Source organism: Nelumbo lutea, chromosome 2, assembly GCF_056320005.1.
Source record: "Nelumbo lutea isolate HS-2025 chromosome 2, American lotus-T2T, whole genome shotgun sequence".
NCBI lineage: Eukaryota > Viridiplantae > Streptophyta > Magnoliopsida > Proteales > Nelumbonaceae > Nelumbo > Nelumbo lutea.
Genome location: NC_142685.1, coordinates 108,802,139 through 108,824,880, shown reverse-complemented (window position 1 = coordinate 108,824,880; position 22,742 = coordinate 108,802,139). Strand labels below are relative to the sequence as shown.

General features: G+C 40.7%; 1 protein-coding gene across 1 annotated transcript; it reads right to left on the bottom strand.

Annotated features, from left to right (window-relative positions):
- Window positions 1–8,481: 8,481 nt before the first annotated feature.
- Window positions 8,482–12,156, bottom strand: LOC148872663 (uncharacterized). The gene is given in 2 exon segments (XM_088967688.1): window positions 8,482–9,774; window positions 9,777–12,156. Coding segments are annotated over 2 exon segments (2,991 nt in total). The 5' UTR covers window positions 11,719–12,156; the 3' UTR covers window positions 8,482–8,725.
- Window positions 12,157–22,742: the final 10,586 nt, after the last annotated feature.

Here is a 22,742-nt window from a genome sequence, read left to right as displayed (position 1 = left end):
CAGCAACAAGCTCTAAGAAACAAAATCAAATATCCTTGAACGCGTCTGTGACAATGGCGACACCGGAAAACGATATAGCAGAAGCTGAGGAACGCTCTCATACCATATTAGAATTTGCAGAGAGATAATGCTCTTTATTGATTTGAAGAATAATACAGAAGGGGTTTATATACAACAAAAAAAGAAAAAGGAAGAAGAAAAAAGAAAACTTGTAGCTATCTTGGCTAATCCTAACTAACTTTTGGAAGAAGAAAAAAGAAAGCTTGTAACTAATCTTGGCTAATCGTAACTAACTTTTGTAAGGTACCGGTTTGGTCTTCTAATACCCTTTATAGACGAAGTCGTGAAAGAGGTTGATCTAGCTTTTTGGTATTACGTCGTCGTTGCACGTAAGCAGAAATTAATGTGTTCTTAATTAAGCTGACTGGTTCGAGTTGTTTAAATATTTATTAAGAATAGTGGTTAGAAGTGAGGGTTCCCACTTAATCAGAGCAATAATGAAGAGATTTACCTGTTGGCACTTGTCAATACAAAGAGGATCTGGACCCACCATTGGATGGGTCCTATGATGATAGCCTTGAATACTCAACACATTGGACATTTTTGGGGTGTTCTTCAGTGTAATTTGTTGTCATGATTGGGAGTTTCAGAAATAAATTGTTTCTATCAAATAAAAAACATGGAATTTAAAACATGTTGCAACTGTGATTTGCATTCTCACAGGCCTGTTGCACAGTTGCAAACAAAAGGATGGTTTCCAACCATTCACCGGGAGCTTTCTGGTCAATTTCCGGGATGGTCTCTACATTTAAAACAATGACATTTACCGGCGGGTCTCAAGTCTTACAGTTGGATGGTTGTGTTCCAATTCCCACATGCTTCACATGGCTACCTCCTGCAAATCCTGACAAGGACAAGTTTTTGCACTTAACAGTTCAGAGTGGCGATCTCAAATTTGAAGGAATTCCGCAAATTAAGCTTTGAAAAAAGAGAATATAATCATAGTTTAGAGTGCAATATGGTTAATGAAGGGAGATAAAATAATGGTTAATTCGTCGTTTAACTTGTCGGTATACTTTCCCATATATACTTAATTATTCTGTAATTGTTTAGATATTGACCCACTTTTTTATATATCTTTAGTTGGATGATTAATTAATATATTCAGCTCAAGTCAAGCCTTTCTAGCAAATTAATTGGGTTAGATTAAGTATCCAAGCTGAATCGCAAGACTAGAGTTAATACTCGGCTCGTCATGAATAAAGACATTGAACTCGTGGTTTAGAAGTATTGGACTATTCAAACTTTGCATGCATACAAGTAAATTAATATTATGGATCCCTTCCTTTGCTTATTCCACATGTTTGAATTTTTCTTTAATGGAGATTTATTTTAGGGTAAATTGTAGATAAGTATTGGATTATTCTATTGCATGTTGTTGGAATTGTACAGCGGAAATAATGTAATTTGTATGTGCACGGAAAGAAAATAAAAAGCAAATAGCAATAGAGAAAGAAAAAGAAAGAGAGAACACCAGATTTACGTGGTTTGGCCAAAATGCTTACGTCCACGGGCAGTAGCTCTGAGCTTCATTTTCTTACTATAAACAGGAGAAAATACAAAGATGACCTCACCGAAATCACACCCGTACCCGACACAATACACCCAAACACAATACTCCTCTCAACACACTACATACACTACACTAAAATGAAATGGAATATATTTTCAAATACATAGGGGGACCCCTATTTATACTTGAGCTGAGGGGTATAATGGGGTTTTTTAATAATTTTCTTCAACATTAAGTAAACAACAAAAATGGTGTGCCACTGTTCAATATGGTGGGCTCAGCTCGGTGAGCCACTGATTGTAAATTCAGTGAGCCACCGACTGACCCACTTTTTTTTTTACTTTTCAACATTCTCCCACTTGAAGACAATTTTCATAGTGAAAAACTTGCTCGAGAATAGCTGCCGATCATCTCTTGCTATGTGGCTTCAAGTCCCAGAGAAGTTCTACACCAGATGAACTTCTCTCTCATCACCGACTTTGTCAATATATCGACAACATTGTTGTTAGTGTGGATCTTCTATAACGAGATCTGCCCATCTTCAACTACCTCACGAACAAAGTGATATTGTACATCAATGTGTTTAGTCCGTGCATGAAAGACAAGATTTCTTGCTAAGTGTAATGCGCTTTGACTGTCACAATGAATAGTCACCACTTCTTTCTTGATGTGGAATTATTCAAGCAAACTCTTTAGCCAAATACTTTCTTTGCATGCTTGTGTAGTTGACATATATTCTGCTTCTGTTGTAGATAAAGCTACTACAGATTGTAATTTTGATGCCCAACTCACTACACCATTAGCTAAAGAAAACACATAACCAGTAGTTGATTTTTTATTATCGCGATCTCCTGCATAGTCTACATCCACATAACCAACTAGTTTTAAGCTTTGGCCACTATAACAAATAGAGATTTCAGAAGTACCTTTCAAATACTGAAGGACTCTCTTCACCGCAGTCCAATGATCTCTTCCTGGATTTGCCATAAACTTACTGACTGCTCCCACTGCTTGTGCAATGTCTGGTCTGGTGCACACCATAGCAAACATATGGCTCCCTACTGCTGATAAATATGATATGTGGGACATCTCTGTCTTCTCAGCTTCAGTGCTAGGTGATTGTTCCGAAGACAACTTGCAACCAACAGAAAATGGGATACTGATTGGTTTAGAATCTTGCATGTTGAAGCGCCGCAAGACCCTTTGAACATAACTCTTTTGAGTTATCCAGACTTTCCTGTTCTTTCTGTCCCTATATACCGTCATCCCAAGAATCTGATTAACCACCCCCAGATCCTTCATGTCAAACTCCCTAGCTAAACGAACTTTCAGTGTTGAGAAACTTCCTTTATCAGTACCTGCAACTAGCATGTCATCAACATATAACAATAAAATGATGAAGTGATCATTACCAAACTATGTGTAAGCACAATGATCTACTTCGCATTTGCTAAACCCCAAGCTCACAATGAAGGAATCAAATCGCTTATACCAACACCTTGGCGCCTGTTTTAGACCGTAAAGTGATTTGGTCAGTTGACAAACCAGATCCTTTTTGTCGTTCTCGACAAAGCCTTCAGGTTGAGTCATATAAATCTCTTCTTCAAGATTACCATGCAAGAATGCAGTTTTAACATCTAACTACTCCAGCTCCAAGTCAAGTATTGCAGCCATACTCAATAGAATACGAATATTACTTAATCGAACAATAGGAGAAAATATTTCGTTGAAATCGATACCTGATCTCTGAGCATATCCTTTTACAACTAGTCGAGCTTTGTATCTTTTGATATTTCCACTAGTATCCTTTTTGAGTTTGTACACCCATCTACAACCAATGGTCTTTTGATTCTTAGATAGTTTGACTAAGTCCCAAGTTTTATTTTTCTTTAGAGCTTCCATTTCTTCCTCTATTGCCATTTGCCAATGATGAGCACTTGGACATTTGCATGCTTCCTGGTATGAACAAGGCTCATGCTCTTCTGTAATGCAAGCATAAGCTGTTACATAATCCTGAAGCCAGACAGGAGGTCTTGTAGCTCTCCTTGATCGACCTTGATCATCGTGAGTCTCTTCAAAATTTTCAATGTGCTCTTCAGATACATCAACAGTTGTATCAATTTGTTGTTTTTGAATCTTTTGAAAAGATTCCACTTCAACTTTCTCTGTTGTCTTAGAGTTTGATTCTTTTTGCATCGAATCTTCATTGAAGACAACATCTCGGCTAACAACTATCTTGTGGGCAGTAGGATCCCATAATCTGTATCCCTTTGTACCTTCTGCATAGCCAAGAAAAATACACTTTTTGGACCTTGCCTCTATCTTAGTCCTTTGCTCCTTAAGAATCCAAACATAAGCATCACAACCAAATGTACGTAGGAAAGAATAATCAACAGGGTTTCCTGACCATACCTCTTTTGGAATTTTGCAATCAAGTGTCGTAGTGGGAGAGCGATTTACTAGGTAACATGCCGTATTGACTGCTTCTGCCCAAAAGTATTGCTCCAGCCCAGCTGCACTCAACATGCTTCTAGCTCGATCCATAAGTGTACGATTCATCCGTTCAGCAACTCCGTTTTGTTGTGGAGTTCGTGGAACCGTATACTGTCTCAGAATGCCATGCTCATTGCAAAATCCTTCAAATTCTTTTTAGGTATATTCTTTCCCATTGTCGGTTCTTAGACACTTAATTCTTTTCCCCTTTTGATTTTCAACTAGAGCTTTGAACTTCTTGAAATAGGAAAAAATATCACTCTTCCGTTGGAGTAAATATACCCATACTTTCTTAGAGAAATCATCAATAAAAGAGACAAAGTATAATGAACCTCCAAGAGATTCCGTAGTAGCTTCCCACGTATCAGAGTGTATTAGATCTAATACCTCTCTACTCCTGGCTTTAGACTTGTGAAAACTAGCTCTATGGTGTTTCTCAAATAAACAATTTTCACAGAAATTCAAATCAGTAGATTTTAAACCAAGAAGTAGTTTTTGATCAAGAAGTACCTTATGTCCTTGCTTGCTCATATGGCCTAAACGTCTGTGCCAAATCATGACAGAATCGGTCACAACATTTGCAATGATGGCATCGCCGACCATGGTATCCCCGATCAAGTGGTATAGCTTCTCTTGTAATTTGCCTTTTGCAATTACCATAGCTCCTTTACAGATCTTCAATTGGCCCTTTTCTCCAGAAAACTTGTAACCGTCTTCATCAAACTTTTCCAATGACAGGAGACTCTTTCACAGTTCAGGAACATACCGTACACCAGAGATTGTACGAGTGATGCCGTCAAACATAGTATTCTAACGTTTTCAATTCCCACTATTTTGCATGTGCTATTATCGCCCATGTAAATAGTCCCACCATTGCACGATTGGTATGTGTAGAACCAATCTCTGCATGGCGTCATATGGAAATAAGCACCAGAATCTAATATCCAGTTATGCTTTAAATTTTCACAAGAATCAATAGACAATACCTCGCCATCTTCTGATGAATCACTTCCTTCTGCGATGTTTCCTTGGGAATTATTTGAAGCTGGATCTTTGTCAGAGTTGGGCCGATTTTGCTCTGCTTTGGGTTTCCAACAATCTTTTCGAAGGTGCCCCTTCATACCACAATTCCAACACTTGAGTCCTTTCTTGTTGCCTCTTGACTTGGATCTCGTTTGATTTTTGATAGAGTTGTTTCTCTCATTCGATCTACCTCGTACCATCATTGCATCACCTGAAGAATTCTCACCAACTTTTCTATGAGATTCTTCTGTAAGCAACATAGAAATAGTAGATTCTAATGACAAATCTTTAGTATTGCTCAAATTCATTATCAAACTATCCCAAGAGTCTAGCATAGAACAAAGCAAAAGAGCAATATTTTCTTCGTCATCAATACGTACCTCTACAATTGCTAATTTGCTTACTAGAGTGTTGAACTCATTCAAATGTACTTGCAAAGAGGCTCCGTCCTTCATCCTCAGATTGTAGAGTTGTCGTCGGAGAAAGATTTTGTTAGACATCGATTTCCCCTCGTAGAGATTTCGCAACTTGTCCCATAAAGCTTTGGTAGTGGTTTCCTCAGACACGTTGAATAAAACCGAATCTTCTAAAGCAAGAAGAATATCAACCATGGCTATCTGGTTTTTCTTCTCAAAGTCTTCATCTTTCATATCAGCAGGCTTCTTCTCTTTTCCTTCTATGGCAATTGCACAATCTTCTTTCACCAACACAGCATGCATCTTCAGCTTCCAAATTGCATAGTTGGATCCGTTGAATTTCGGTATGTTGAACCGGGTAGAGCTCGAACTTGCCATATTCAACACGTGCAATATCGGAACAGCAAATACAGATTTCGGCAGAATCCCAGAACAGAACCGTGTGGCTCTGATACCAATTGTTGGAATTGCACAGCGGAAATAATGTAATCTGTACGTGCACAAAAAGAAAATAAAAAGCAGATAGCAATAGAGAAAGAAAAAGAAAGAGAGAACACTAGATTTACGTGATTCGGTCAAAATGCCTACGTCCACGGGCAGCAGTTCAGAGTTTCCTTTTCTTACTATAAACAGGAGAAAATACAAAGATGACCTCACCAAAATCACACCCGTACCCGACACTCAATACACACAAACACAATACTCCTCTCAACACATTGCATATACTATACACTGAAATGAAATGGAATATATTTTCAAATACATAGGGGGGACCCCTATTTATACTTGAGCTGAGGGGTATAATGGGGTTTTTAATAATTTTCTTCAATGTTAAGTAAACAACAAAAATGGTGTGCCACCGAACAAATCGTTCAATATGGTGGGCTCAGTTCGGTGGGCCACCGATTGTAAATTCGGTGAGCCACCGACTAGCCCACCTTTTTTTTTTACTTTTCAACACATGTATTCTCACTTTATGGTCTTAACTTTCAAATATGTCACTTTTACTATCATTTATGTCTAACGGATAGGCTTTAATTAGAGCTCTTTTTGGGGGGCGTAATAGAGTATAAGGGCAATTTTTGGGATTTATATTTAAAAAAAAATTCAAAAATAGGTTAACTTTTTAAAAATAATATCAACAAATGGAAAAAACACTGTTCATCTTCTTCTTGTTGCTATTTGTTCACCAAAGTAGCCGTCTGCCGCCGCCCATCGCCGTCCGCCACCACCCGCCACCGCTGTCCGCTGCCTCCGCCCACCTTTGCCTCCGCCTCCGACAACGTTGTCGGAGGTGGCCGGAGGCAGAGGTGGTGGCAACGGCGTTGGTGATTTCTATTGTCCAATGCCGCCACCTCCACCTCCGCCTCCGACAACGTTGCCGGAGATGGGTGGAGACAGAGGTGGCGGTGGTGGCGGGCGACAGCAGACAACGGTGGCGGTGGCGGCGACGGACGACGGTTCTGGTGAACAAATGGCAAGAAGAAAAAGATAAACAGTGTTTTTGCCCTATATTGATATTCTTTTTAAAAAGTTAACCTACTTTTTATTATTTTTAAAGTATATTACTTTTATTGATATTAAACCCCAAAAGATAAATATATTATTTTTAAAAGTTAACCTTTTAATTAAAGATTTTTTTTTTTGAAAAAGGGGTTAGTAGGCTTCAATTATGTAATAAATCTAGGTTGAGTACAGGCAACAAGAATTCAGGAGGAGAACACCAGGTAAGTGGTCTAGAAACCTTACAAGCAAGGTTCAAAAAATCGATACAATATACCCCATATCAGGCATATCGTATCGTATCTTTTGAGTTCTGAAACACCAGGATCCCACCCTTTTTTAATAAAAAAATCCTTTTTTAACTCCCCAAAAACCAAAGTTTGAAAAAAAAACTAAAAAAAAGATAATTCTATGTGAATCTAAGTACCGATACGCCTCTGCCTATACGCAGAGATGTATCCACACTTTGAACCATGCTTTGTTGTGTGTGAAACTTTATTGCCTCCACGCGGAAGTGAAAGATACTGAGGCTTGAGGAATAAGGCATAGAAGGACCCTGTAATCGGCTATAGTTGAGTGAATTCGCCAAGGAACCTTAGACTGAGTTCAACAGGGTGAGAACAACCTTCGATTCAATAGACAAAATACACTTAATTTGCAGTCGCCTCATCAAACATTGAGTGGATAAGATCTGCGTTCCAACTGCTAGTAGTATGGTTTATCAGAGATGCAACTTTCAGATTTGACTGGTTCAAATCTTGGCTGATGATAAGATTCGGAATCCATGGGTCTGCATGTATATTAACTTGCCAGCCATTAGCAATGATCCATCTAGTAGCCTTAATCAGTTCATTTGTGACTTCCAACATGCTTCGCCAGATGATAGAATCTGAATTCCTCCTTTTAATATTCCAAAAAGAATTTTGTGTGCCCAAATATTTTTGGTACAAAGTTGTGCCTAGAGCCTGTTTTGTTCTTTGAGGAATCTCCAAGATAATTTCATGATAAGCACTTTGTTTTTAGTGGAAACATCATGAATTCCTAATACACCCATCTCCTTCTTAGCTAGATGTTTTGCCAAGCCTGAAGGTAGATGTAATCATCGAGAGATTTTCCCAATACATGGTGGGAATGTGCTGTGGGGCGTTGTGGGTGGCTCCATGTGGGGCGGAGATGTGAACTTGGCTGTGAGTGTGAATTTAATGAGAACTTTCCGTCTAACGTGTTATAGGCAATTGGCTTTCCACGATTGAAGTTTATTTTTATATTTATCTACAATAAAATGAGAACTTCTCTCCGAAAGGTATTATTGCATAAGTAAACAGCAGGTTTTGAAAGGTATTAATGCAAAAGTAAATGGCTGTGACGCAGCATGGAAGCAATAAACCGGGCTGGCTATGTAAGCATCGGACGAACACAAGGCTTCGTCGTGAAGCCTGTGGTAACTAGGCGTATGCTTGGAAGAGAGAGAAGTGAATAAAGAAATTCTGTGTTCTCTATTAACTCAGAATAGTAGTATTTATAATACATCTGATAGACTTATAGAGTAACTAGGAAAGTTAAAATTGTAAAACAACTAAAACAACTAGGAACTGGACTTCTAGACATCTTTGAAATCTGCCTTTGATATCCACCGTCCAATAGCCACCATCTTCCAATGTTTATCAATGCATGGAGCTGTCACCATTATCCTGTGGTTTATCCTATGGTTGTTGGATCACATAAGGTCTCTAGACGTGAGAGACGTGAGCTGTTGCCGGTTGGTGAGATGGTCCTCCATCATTCTCCCCCACTTGAAAAGAACTCGACCCCGAGTCATGATCGGGATATGCAAATAACGATGAAGATCAACAAGATTAAATGCTTTGGAAATACCTATGTGATCTGACAAGTCCACTACGTAAGCATTGTCATTGATCTTCTTGAGGATCTTGTATGGGCCGTATTGCCGAGGCTGTAGCTGGTTATACTTCCCCACGGATATGCGTTCCTTCCTTAAAAACACCATGATTTCATCACCTTCTGGGTTTGGATGACCCCCCTCGACTGCAACTACCGCACCAGAATTTTGCGGGCTAACCTCTGCTTCTTTCTCGGTTGATTCTTCTTCATTCGAGGCCCGTGGGGCATTTAATTGCGGAATTGGTGGTGCCTTGCTTAACATACATTGGTGAATCTCATCAATCAATTTCTGACGTTCTGGAGTTCCAAATCTGGGGGCTGCTTCACGAGATTTGATGGCTAATGCACGTCCTTCTTCCTTCTTGTAATCCAATGAGCCCAGTGCACCATCTGGGTTGGTGGGCATGAATGCAATCAATGCTACCAAACCAGTTCTCACGCTACAAGATGGCTGCCAATGCTCTGGGTGATGATTGAATATGCTTAAACAAATCTTCGTGTGCGTTTCAAAACGACCATTAGGAGTTAACAGCATAAATGCAGGTTGTTGGAATGGATATTCTGCTGGCAATTGGATCCGTCCGTGATAGATTCCTCCCTTGAACTCTGTGTCACGGGGACCTCTGATCACAAATTGCCACTCAAATATATTTTCCTCGAGAGGAAGGCTCATGAAATCATCGGAAGGGGTTGCTCGTATTTCCTTCACCTCCTGAAGGATCCTCTTCACCGCTGGGTTCTTCAGGTTGTACTTCCGCTGAATAACCCTCCGAAATGACCCTGCCAATATATTGACCCCTGGTGCTGCAATATCGGGTTTTGTTATGCTAGGTGCAAGTAAGTTTGGGCCCTTTGAGAAGGCGGAACCGTTTTTGTTGGAGAGATTTCGGCAATTGGTTTTCTATCCGTAGCCAGATATGATTGAAGTACTTGTGATTGTTTAACATTAATTTGAATGCCTGGGATTTCGAATTGTCTGAGTCCTCCCTTGGGAAATGGATAGGCGAGTATCATCCCGACACCACCGCCCCGTCGTATGGTTTCCCCTGATATATCTATTCTTGTGCTATTACGCACGCACACCACTATATTTCCCTTAATCAACGTGTGGTCAAGACTCTCCTCCTCACAGAGGCTAGCATTGGTAGAAGGAACATCGGGAGCAGCTGCATCACTCGCGTTTATCACACCATAAAACCCATCCATCTTAAATGGGTTTAACGAGTAACTCTTGAGAATTTTTGAGTTACCAAGATGAACATCGGAGATGAATTCTTGATCCACAGAGCTCGCAGCGACAGTGAGAATCCAAGGCGTGGCATTTTCCACTGTTCCAGGGAAGAAAAGATTTCTAGCTACGGCTGAGACCAGAATTCCTTTCCTGAATGCATGGAAAGCTCCAATGGAGTTGGCATCACCAGAGTAGCTAACGAAAGGGATCCTGGCAAGTGAGATGGAGATTATATCGACGCCATCATTGATGGAATCATCAAAGGCTGAAAGGATGTCAGCTTCGGAACATAGCCTCAAGGTCCCCCAGCAAACCTTGTAGACGGCAAGCCTAGCGCTAGGCGCACCTCCCCTCGCAACACCTCCGACAATTCCATACAAACTGGCATTTCTCACCATGGATCCAACCACTATGGATGCGGTGTGGGTGCCATGCCCATTCTCATCCCGATCTGATCGGAAGAAAGTAGAATTTAAAGATTCAAGAGGCCCATATTCTGCCTCAAATCCTTTCCAGTAATACCGAGCACCTACAACTTTACCGTTACAGTTTGCCAATGTAAAATGATTACCAGTGACACATTCTCCCATAAATCTCTTGGGCACAGGTCCTAAGCCTCTATCATTGAAGCTCTCTGATTCAGGCCAAATTCCACTGTCAATGACACCAATGATAATATCCGACTTCACGTCAACGGGCATTTGGTTGTATTGGTGAATAGAATCGACTCCCAAGAATTCCCAAGAATGCGTGGTCTGAAGATAATATGTCTGGCTCTCGAAGACGGAAACAACTGATTCAATCTCAGAAAGTTTCTTTAATTGTTCTGGCGTGAGCATGGCAGAGAAACCCCTGAAGCTCTTGGTATAATGGTGAATTACTGCCTGTTGTGCTCCGTCAATACTGCCAATCACTGAAGAAAGCATCTCGTGGTTGGCTCTAATCACAGAATCTGAATCCGGGTACGAGTCTGAAACCTCATGAACATCGGATTTCTTGTCAACAACTTTGATGGGTTGCTTCGTCTCTACCAAAATCGTGATGCCAACGTCATGCCTAGCGACAGATTTGGCGATTGGCCAGCCCAAAGTAGAATGCTCGTCAGAACAACTGTTGTCATCGGTGGGTTCTGAGAAAGCTGAAGTTCCAGAATTGGTCCTACAGTATCCAAATGAATCACCGCTCAAATTAGAGTACCCGGTGGCTTCTGTGGTTGATGCATCTAACTGATTCCCCGAGGAAGGAGAGGGATGATGACGGACGTGGGCGATAAAGCCTGCAACACCATGGAATTGAGATGTTCGTTGTCCAAATGTATCGATTGACTTACGCGGCACTGACTCTCGGTTGACAGCTTTCCCAACCTGCCGTTTTCGGTTGTCAGACCCCGGCGACGATGCAAGTGATGCATCGTACAAAATTACGATTCTAGCAGCAGGAACAAAATCAATGTGGTGCTGTATATCTTGCATAGGTGGGAGTTCATTTGGTAACTTATCTGGAACTAAGTCATGGAATTCATCAATTGGTCCCTGTACTTCAACTAGAATTTTATTCTCCTCCAGTGTTTCATTCATATTTTCTCCCTTCCATAAATGTACATCGTGGGTATCCTTACATTCTTTTATAAATTCAGCATGATGATGGGTGATGGTAAGGAAATTTTTCTCATGTGCTTTTGGAGCATTTGTAATCGGCTATGGGTAACAAAGTATAACGCGTACCCTCTTTTTCCAGTTGGTAGGTATTCTTCCTACCCATATGCCTTGCATCTGTATCAAATTGCCAAGGACTCCCTAACAAAATATGGCAAGCATCCATATCAACAATATCACAATATACTTCATCATGGTACTTACCAATTGAAAAATGTACTTTGCAGCGTTCCTCTACCCGTACACCGCCTTCTTCCTTGATCCACCCAATTGTGTATGGGTTTGGATGTTTTTTAGGAAGTAGTTGTAACTTTTGTATTACATCCCTATAAATAATATTTTCTTGATTGCCACTATCAATAATTAAATCGAATAATTTACCCTTGACAGTACATCTAGTACCGAACAATTTGTGTCGTTGAGAGGTATCTATATTTCTTTGGGACAACATTAATTTCCTCACAACACATGTATATTCCTCATGCTCGTATAAACATTCTTCATCTTCCCCACTAAAAGTAGGAATATCTACTTTGAGTTTAAATTCATCATGATTCCGACGGGGATTGAAATTACCTTGATTGTGTCAATTTCTACCGTTTCTGTCATCGCCGGGAAAAACTGGAGCACCACCGAACTCTAGCTCATCATTACTGTCATCGTCAAGGACTGGATGCCGGGATACAGGTCTGTCGTGATCATCTCCTTCAACTGGATACGGATTCTCCCGGTTCCGTGGAACATCCTCCCGTAACAAGGTTCGCAGTTGTCCAGCGATTTCTGCCAACTGCTGTTCGATGTTATGTCTGGCTGTGCACTGTTCTTCAATCGCTCACCAAACAGCTTGTAACCCCTGATCTCCGTCACGGGGTGGGTTGCGACTGCTACCGTCTTGGTTGGCCATCTGACTGGGCGAATTCCCTGCTCTGATACCACCTGACGCAGCGTGGAAGCCATAAACCGGGCTGGCTATGCAAGCACCGGACGAACACAAGACTTCGTCGTGAAGCCTGTGGTAACTAGGCATATGCCTTGGAAGAGAGAGAAGTGAATAAAGAAATTCTGTGTTCTCTATTAACTCAGAATAGTTGATGGTGAATGCCACTTTGCCCAGACCCAGGTTGGACAACAAACCAGTTGTTTCTTTAACGGTGACAACTGCATTAACTGTGACAAACTTCTCCTTTGTATTCGCTACTACTGCTCTAATGTCACTAGAAGATGCCATGGCTTCTCTTGCTATTTAATTACGACTCCTTTCCTTTGAGCTCCCTCCCATTGTGCATAAAGCTAAGTTGTTGGTTCCCTTTATAGACGAAGTCGTGAAAGAGGTTGACTTAGCTTTTTGGTATTACGTCGTCGTTGCACGTAAGCAGAAATTAATGTAGAATTGGTGAAGAGCTGTTCTTAATTAAGCTGACTGGTTCGAGTTGTTTAAATATTTCTTAAGAACAGTGGTTAGAAGTGAGGGTTCCCTCCTAATCAGAGCAATAATGAAGAGATTTACCTGTTGGCACTTGTCAATACAAAGAGGATCTGGACCCACCATTGGATGGGTCCTATGATGATAGCCTTGAATACTCAACACATTGGACATTTTTGGGGGTGTTCTTCAGTGTAATTTGTTGTCATGATTGGGAGTTTCAGAAATAAATTGTTTCTATCAAATAAAAAAACATGTAATTTAAAACATGTTGCAACTGTGATTTGCATTCTCACAGGCCTGTTGCACAGTTGCAAACAAAAGGATGGTTTCCAACCATTCACCGGCAGCTTTCTGGTCAATTTCCGGGATGGTCTCTACATTTAAAACAATGACATTTACCGGCGGGTCTCAAGTCTTACAGTTGGATGGTTGTGTTCCAATTCCCACATGCTTCACATGGCTACCTCCTGCAAATCCTGACAAGGACGAGTTTTTGCACTTAACAGTTCAGAGTGGCGATCTCAAATTTGAAGGAATTCCGCAAATTAAGCTTTGAAAAATATACACTTCAAGAAAGAGAATATAATCATAGTTTAGAGTGCAATATGGTTAATGAAGGGAGATAAAATAATGGTTAATTCGTCGTTTAACTTGTCGGTATACTTTCCCATATATACTTAATTATTCTGTAATTGTTTAGATATTGACCCACTTTTTTATATATCTTTAGTTGGATGATTAATTAATCTATTCAGCTCAAGTCAAGCCTTTCTAGCAAATTAATTGGGTTAGATTAAGTATCCAAGCTGAATCGCAAGACTAGAATCAATACTCGGCTCGTCATGAATACGGACATTGAACTCGTGGTTTAGAAGTATTGGACTATTCAAACTTTGCATGCAGACAAGTAAATTAGTATTATGGTTCCCTTCCTTTGCTTATTCTACATGTTTGAATTTTTCTTTAATGAAGATTTATTTTAGGGTAAATTGTAGATAAGTATTGGATTATTCTATTGCTTGTATTCTCATTTATGGTCTTAAATTTAAAATATGTCACTTTTACTACATGTATACATTTAAGTCTAACGGATAGGCTTTAATTAGAGCTTTTTTTTTTGGGATAATAGTATATAAGGGCAACTTTTGGGGTTTAATATGAATAGAAGTAATATATTTAAAAAAATTTTAAAAATAGGTTAACTTTTTGAAAATAATATCAATAAAGGGCAAAAACACTATTCACCATCTTCTTCTTTCTATTTGTTCACCAGAGCGGCCGTCTGCCACCACTCATCGCCGCCCGCCACCGTTGTCCGCTGCCTCCGCCCACCTCTGCCTCCGCCTCTGGCAACGTTGTTGGAGGTGGCGATGGTGGCGTTGGTGATTTATCTGTCCAATGCCGCCACCTCCGCTCACCTCCGCCTTTGCCTCCGACGATGTTGCCAGAGATGGGTGGAGATAGAGGTGGCGGTGGTGGCGGGCAGAGGAATGACCACCAGCACCGGCACCGCCACCTCTGCCTTTGGCCACCTCCAGCAACGTTGCCAGAGGCGGCGGTGGGCGACAACGGACAGAGGTGGTGTGTTGTGGTGGGCGGCAGCGAACGACGGTTCTAGTGAACAAATGGCAAGAAGAAGAAAATGAACAGTGTTTTTGCCCTTTGTTGATATTGTTTTTAAAAAAACATAATTTTGAATTTTTTTTAAATATATTATTTTTATTGATATTAAACCCCAAAAGTTAAATATATTACTCTTTAAATATATTATTTTTAAAAAGTTAACCTTTTAATTAGAGCTTCTTTTTTGAAAAAGGGGTCCGTAGGCTTCAATTATGTAATAAATCAAGGTTGAGTACAGGCAACAAGAATTCAGGAGGAGAACACTAGGTAAGTGGTCTAGAAACCTTACAAGCAAGGTTCAAAAAATCAATACAATATGCCCCATATCAGGCATATCGTATCATATCTTTTGGGTTCTGAAACACCTGTTTCAGGATCCCACCCTTTTTTAATAAAAAAATCCTTTTTTAACTCCCAAAAAACCAAAGTTAAAAAAAAAGAAACTAAAAAAGATAATTCTATGTAAATCTAAGTACCAATACGCCTCTGCCTGTACGCAGAGATGTATCCACACTTTGAACCATGCTTTATTGTGTGTGCAACTTTATTGCCTCCAGGCGGGAGTGAAAGACACTGAGGCTTGAGGAATAAGGCATAGAAGCACCCTGCAATCGGCTATAGTTGAGTGAATTCGCCAAGGAACCTCAGACTGAGAGTTCAACAGGGTGAGAACAACCTTCGATTCAATAGACAAAATACACTTAATTTGCAGTCGCCTCATCAAACATTGAGTGGATAAGATCTGCGTTCCAACTGCTAGTAGTATGGTTTATCAAAGATGCAACTTTCAGATTTGACTGGTTCAAATCTTGGCTGATGATAAGATTCGGAATCCATGGGTCTGCATGTATATTAACTTGCCAGCCATTAGCAATGATCCATCTAGTATCCTTAATCAGTTCATTTGTGACTTCCAACATGCTTCGCCAGATGATAGAATCTGAATTCCTCCTTTTAATATTCCAAAAAGAATTTTGTGTGCCCAAATATTTTTGGTACAAGAGTTGTGCTTAGAGCCTGTTTTGTTCTTTGAGGAATCTCCAAGATAATTTCATGATAATCACTTTGTTTTTAGTGGAAACATCATGAATTCCTAATACACCCATCTCCTTCGTAGCTAGAAGTTTTGCCAAGCCTGAAGGTAGATGTAAACTTCGCCCCACAAGGAATTGCCCCATAATGCCCCATAACACATCTTGGCCGTGTATGGGGAACATCTCCCAATGATAGTACCACTCCCCATGATGTCATCACTGAGAGATTTTCCCAATACATGAGGGAGATGTGCTATGGGGCGTTGTGGGGCGGAGATGTGAAATTGGCTGTGAGTGTGGATTTAATGATAACTTCCCGTCCAACGTGTTATAGGCAATTGGCTTTCCACGATTGAAGTTTATTTTTGTATTTATCCACAATACAATGAGAACTTCTCTCCGAAAGAGATTATTGCATAAGTAAATAGCAGGTTTTGAAAGGTATTAATGGAAAAGTAAATGGCTGTGAGGGTGGATTTCATGGGAACTTCTCCTCAAAAGGTATTATTGCATTAGTAAATAGAAGATTTTGAAAAGTTGATTTCCTGGTCCCAACACCTACAAAAATGCATCAAAGAATTTTTAACTGTGAGAATTTCAATTCCTGATCTGAACTCTTACCTAAAATCAATATGTCGTCGAAAAACATATATGATTAATTTTCGGATAGTTCTAGGCTAGCCTGATTCCATAGAGAGAATTAGAATCCATCTGACGAGTTAGCAATCTAGACAGCAGGTCCATGTATAGCATAAATAAATATGGAGAGAGGGGGTAGTCTTGCCGCAACCCTCTCTTAGGTTGGAAAGGTATTTCAGACTCCCCATTCACTAGAATTGAGTATAATGTTGTGGATATACAGGCTTTGATAAGAGAGCAAAACTGGGGGAGAAGTGCAGAACCTTTGAAGCTATGATCCTATTGTCATAGAGCTGCCTTCCAGGGGTGAAGGCATTCTGGAAGGGAGTGATGAGAGAGCCTATATACTTCTGGAGGCAAATGGCAATGATTTTAATTACAATTTTATAGGTGACATTAGTCAATCCAATAGGCCTTAGATCTGAAAAACCTTGTGGAAATTGTGTCACTCATTATGCAAGATACATCCTATATATATATACAATTCCTACGCCTGAATTTAGGAGATTCAGTTGCAGTAGGAAATTACCAATTACAAGTTCCCAAAGAAATCTAGGGAACTACTATCCAAATACATCTAGGAAACTACCAATTTGCAAGAAGATTCCCAACACAGGAAGGATACGTGGAGATCTCCAATACAAGTAGGTTTCCCAATACTCCCCCTCAAATTGGCGCATGCAGATTCCGAATGCCCAATTTTCCAAGGAAATATGCGAATTTCTCTTTTCCAAGAGCCTTCGTCAAGATATCAGCCAATTGCTTTGTGGTTTGAACATGGAAAGTAACAATGTTCTCATGCCGTAGCTCATCACGAACAAAATGACAGTTGACCTCAATATGCTTTGTCCGCTCGTGGAACACTGGATTCGTGGTTATGTGCAAAGCTACCTGTTTTTCACAATACAATCGCGTAGGTTCATCATGCACCACCCCAAATGACAAAAGAAGTTTCTTCATCCACTTCAGCTCACACCTTGTTGCAGCCATCGAACGATATTCGGCTTCTGTAGAGGAGCGCGACACGGTATGTTGTTTTTTTGTTTTCCAAGAAACCGGTAACTACCCTAGCAGAACAAAATAACTAGTCAACGACCGTCGCGTCAACGAGCAGCTTGCCCAATCAGAGTCGCAATAGGCATATAGACGCAAATCGCTATCAGAACGGAACAATACACCTTGTCCCGGATATCCTTTCAGATAACGCACTACGCGCAGAGCTGCCTCCCAATGTTCTTGTCATGGACTTTGCATGAACTGAGCTAGGATATGAACACAATAACACAGCTCAGGTCGTGTAATGGTTAAGTAGATCAACCATCCCACTAATCGTCGATATTGATTTGGATTTTCCATTAGAGCGCCCTTTACTAGTGCAAGATGATGATTCTGCTCAATGGTCACGGATGTTGGTTTGGCTTCCAAGAGTCCACATTCCGAGATGATGTCTAGGGCATATTTCCGTTGAGACAAAAATATTTCCTCAGGGCCACAAGCTATTTCAATCCCTAGGAAATATTTGAGTGGACCCAAATCTTTCATATGGAAGCATCGATGGAGATACTTTTTGAATTTTACAATGGCAACAATATTATTTCCCCCAACAATCAGGTCATCAACATATATTAGCATGTGCAAACGAACATTGTGTTTGCAATAGGTGAACAAAGAGTAGTCTGGATACGATTGAACAAACCTGAACTGTATCAAGGCCATTGTTAACTTCGAGAACCAACATCTAGGAGCTTGATGTAGTCCATAGAGAGATTTCTTCAGTTTGCACACTTTTGTTCGATTCTTAGATATAAAGCCTGGTGGCAATTGCATGTATACTTCCTTATTCAAATCCCCATGTAAGAAAGCATTATGTACATCCATCTGATGCAACTCCCAGTTCCTAGCGGTCGCCACGGCTAAGAAGTTTTGGATTGTCGTCACTTTGGCCACAGGAGCAAAAGTCTCATTGTAATCCAACCCTTCAACCTGTCTATTCCCGAGAATAACTAGGTGCGCCTTATACCGCTCAATCGTCCCATCTGAATTATATTTGATCTTATAAACCCATTTACTCCCTATTGCCTTTTATCCGGGAGGTAGGTTTCTCAATGTCCATGTACCATTATCCTCCAGAGCCTGGATTTCCTTCCTCATATCTTCTCTCCATTTCTCACTTTTTACTGCCTCAGAAAAACTGATAGGCTTGGCTCCTGTAGTAACTACAGCTAAGAAAGCTTGATGTCTAGCAAAGAAGTTAGTACATTTCACATAATTTATTATGGGATAGGGAGTCGTACCTGAGGACTTTGACTCAGAGTTGGCTTGAGTGTGAATGGGGTCTTTCAAACATTGATCAATGTAGGTTACATAAGGCTTTAATAAAACAGATGGCATGCGATGTCGATGTCCCCTGCCAAGTTGCTCTTCTGGTGTTGTTTGTGGTGCTGGATCCACACTAATTCCGTCCTCTCCGCCATTAACTTCCACTTCTTGCACACCCCCTCCATTGCCTTGCTCCTCCTCTCTCTTATTAGTATTTTGAAAGCTTTCCCTATCATTCGCATAAATATTGTCTTCGTCACTTCCCCTGGCTTTATTTCCTCTATGGCTATGAAAAACATCATCATCAACTACGGCCGCAATTGCCTGGGGGTTGTCTTCAAAAGTTACTTCTAAATCACCGGCATATGGAAATACATTTTCATGGAAGACTACATCACGGGAGATGAAATATTTACCGCTCTCAACATCATATACACGCCAACCTTTCTTTTCGTAGGGATAGCCTACAAAAACACACTTCCTACTCCTCGCTCCAAACTTATCCTTATCTCGAGGACTCCAATGAGCATAGCAGAGACAACCAAACACTATTATTTGCTCGTATTGAGGTGTTGTCCCGAACAGTATCTCATACAGAGTCCTCCCGCCAAGTACGGAAGAAGGTGTCCTATTTATTAAGTATCCGGCGGTCAAGACACACTCCCCCCAAAAACGAACAGGCAAACCTGCTTGAAACCTCAATGCTCTCGCAACATTCAAAATATACCTATGTTTTCTCTCCACTCGACCATTCTATTGGGGTGTTCCAACACAGGAAGTTTGATGCAGAATGCCATGAGTCTCGAAGTATGATTTCAGGCTTTTAAACTTTGTTCCATTATCACTTCGAACAGTTCTGACTTGCTTGCCAAATTGGAGTTCTGCCATGGAACAAAAATTCTCAACAATATGTGCTACTTCACTTTTTTCAAGTAACAGGTAAACCCACACAACACGGGAATAATCATCAACAATGGTTAGAAAGTAAATGACACCACAAGAGGCAGGTACTTTATAAGCACCCCATGTATCACAATGAATTAGAGAAAAACAATCATCAACTTTATGTTTATTTTCAGGAAAAACTTCCCTAGTTTGTTTTGCTCTATAACAAACATCACATGGCTTATCTCTTTTAAGTCTACTGTTTAATTTACCTACTTTAGGAAGAGAAGATAATATCTGTTTAGACGGATGCCCTAATCTGCGATGCCACAACTCTCATTCACTCATTCCGCTTATTCTATTTGCCTGAACCGATGTTGCTCCTCTAAAATGATAGACCCCATCACACTGCTCACCCGCTCCAATCAGAGTCCTCAAGGTTGAGTCCTGTATCACACACAACTTGTCAGTAAAAGTGACAGTACAATTTATCTCTTGCAATAATTTAGCTACAAAAATAAGGGTGTAGTTCATTCTTGGTACAAAAAGCACATGATGTAAATAAATATTTCCACCCAAATGCAAAGTCCCTTCCTTCACTGCAGTAGTTTGCTTCCCATTGGGAAGTTACTTCAAACACGGTGTAATATTCCAAACATCAATCAATAAATCAATTTCTCCAGTCATATGGTGCGACGCCCTGGAATCAATTATCCAATCAGTAGAATTTTTCTTACCAGAAAGTCTTTCACCAGATTTATGTGAATTCAGAATATTGAGAAGTGTTGTCCATTGATCTCCACTCAGCCCTAAAAACCCGCTACAGTCATGATCATTTGTGGTTCCAACCTTCTGTCCTCCAGTCTCACTTCCCGCTGTTTGGGCAGCATTTGCTCTTGCCTTGTTTCCTCGTCCTTGTCCGCCGGCACCCACGCCCGAACCACTTCCCCCGCGGCCTGCTCCTTTCCCGGTTGAGTGTGGTCTATCTCCCCACCATTCTGGATATCCGATCACCTGAAAGCAGTTCTTTGCTTCATGTCTGGATTTTCCACAGTGTGTACAACTCACATTTTTATCCTTTGTACATGCAGCAGCTGCTTTTGCACCAGCACCTACATGTTCCGCAAAACCCACAGCATCACTTCGTTCTTCTTTGCTCTTGGCTATACTTTGATGCCTTTCCTCTTGAATGACAATTGCATAGACATGGTTCAAACTCAGCAACGACTCTATGCTCAAAATATTCGAACACACGGTGCCATAAGTTGTGTCGTCAAGGCCCATCAAGAACTGATGTACCCTCTCTTCTTCTCGCATCTTTTCAAGTATGGTCGCAATTTTGTAGTTGCAACCGCTACAACGTCACGCGGGAACTGGATCATAATCTGCCAGTGCGTCCCACATGACCTTCAGCTTCCCGTAGTATGCCATCATTGCTTGTCCCCGTTGTTTACAAGCAGCCAAATCAGCCTTCAATTAATGGACTCGAGATCCATTCCCGATAGAAAATCTCTGTCACTGATCCTCCCACAAGTCTTTCACGCTCTCCGTATATGATATAGTAGATCGCAAGGTTGGTTCGATTATATTGAAAATCTATGCAACCAGCATTGAATTCACCATCCACCAATCTTCGATATCGGTCGAGTCATCTGTTGGTTTGCTCAATGTTCTGTCAATGAACCCGAGCTTTCTCTTTGCTCTGAGGGCGTTTCTCATGGATCTCACCCATTCCTCATAGTTCTCACCTTTTAACTGAACAGGTGAGATAATCATTCTAGGGTTGTCAGACGGATGCAAGTAGTACAGCGAGAAGACAGTCGTGTCTTTCTCTGCGCCTTTTCTGCTGTCTTCACCTCCGCCTGACATAGTGGAAAACCCATCGAGACGCGTTCTGATTTGCTAGTTCACACTGTTGTGCACTATTCCGATCCTTCGATAAAGAAAAGAAAACCGAAGACTGTAGGAGATTGTAGAAGAAAACTTCGCCGTTGTTGGAAGAAGACTATAGAAGAAGAAGAACTGAAGAACTCTGCTTGAGTGCAGAGTTCTTGTCTGAACTGCGAAAGTCAGAATTCGGAACTCGGAACCGCCAGTTGCAACCTTGGGAGGATTCTCGATCTCTGTCTCTCTGGAGTCTGGTCTGCTCTTGCTCTGGAGTCTGGAACAAACAATGAGACGAACAGTGGAATTGGTCCAACTGGTAACTGCTAAACTGGAAAGTCTGGAATGGAATTCTGAAGTCTAAATTCTAAAAGAGCCGCATGAGGAATGAGGGAGACGAAGAGTCTTCCCTTCTTTCTATTTTCGATGGAAGTCTCGAGTCTGGATTCTGGTTTTTGGGAGCACCGTAGTGAGGACTGCGGAAGACGAAGTGTTGAACTGGAAATTGGAGTGCAAAGTCTGTACTTTGCTGGCCCGAGCAATGTCACTACCGCTACCGATCTCCAGCTCTTAGAAAACAGACCTCTCGCTCCCGTTTATGGCTTTGATACCATGAAAAACCTTGTGGAAATTGTGTCTCTCATTATGCATGATACATCCTATATATATACAATTCCTATGCCTGAATTTAGTAGATTCAGTTGCAGTAGGAAATTACTAATTACAAGTTCCCAAAGAAATCTAGGGAACTACTATCCAAATACATCTAGGAAACTACCAATTAGCAAGAAGATTCCCAACACAGGAAGGATACGTGGAGATCTCCAATACAGGTAGGTTTCCCAATAAGATCATTTCACCGATTCCACTTTCTCCCTTTGGGGGATGGGAACCAAGTTTATATGATTAATTTCCTTAGTTTTTTTAGGATTTTGAAAAATATCTTGGATAAATTTCCCACTTCAGGCCAACAATTCTGGTAGAACAAAGCATGGGTTCCATCTAGTCCAAGGGCCTTTAAAGGGCCAATAGAAAAGAGAGCCGATCTTACGTCTTCGGTTGAAGGAATTTCACAAAGTGCTTTGTTCAAACATCAATTTGATATTTCCTACTTTGAGAAGCACAGTCTCATCACC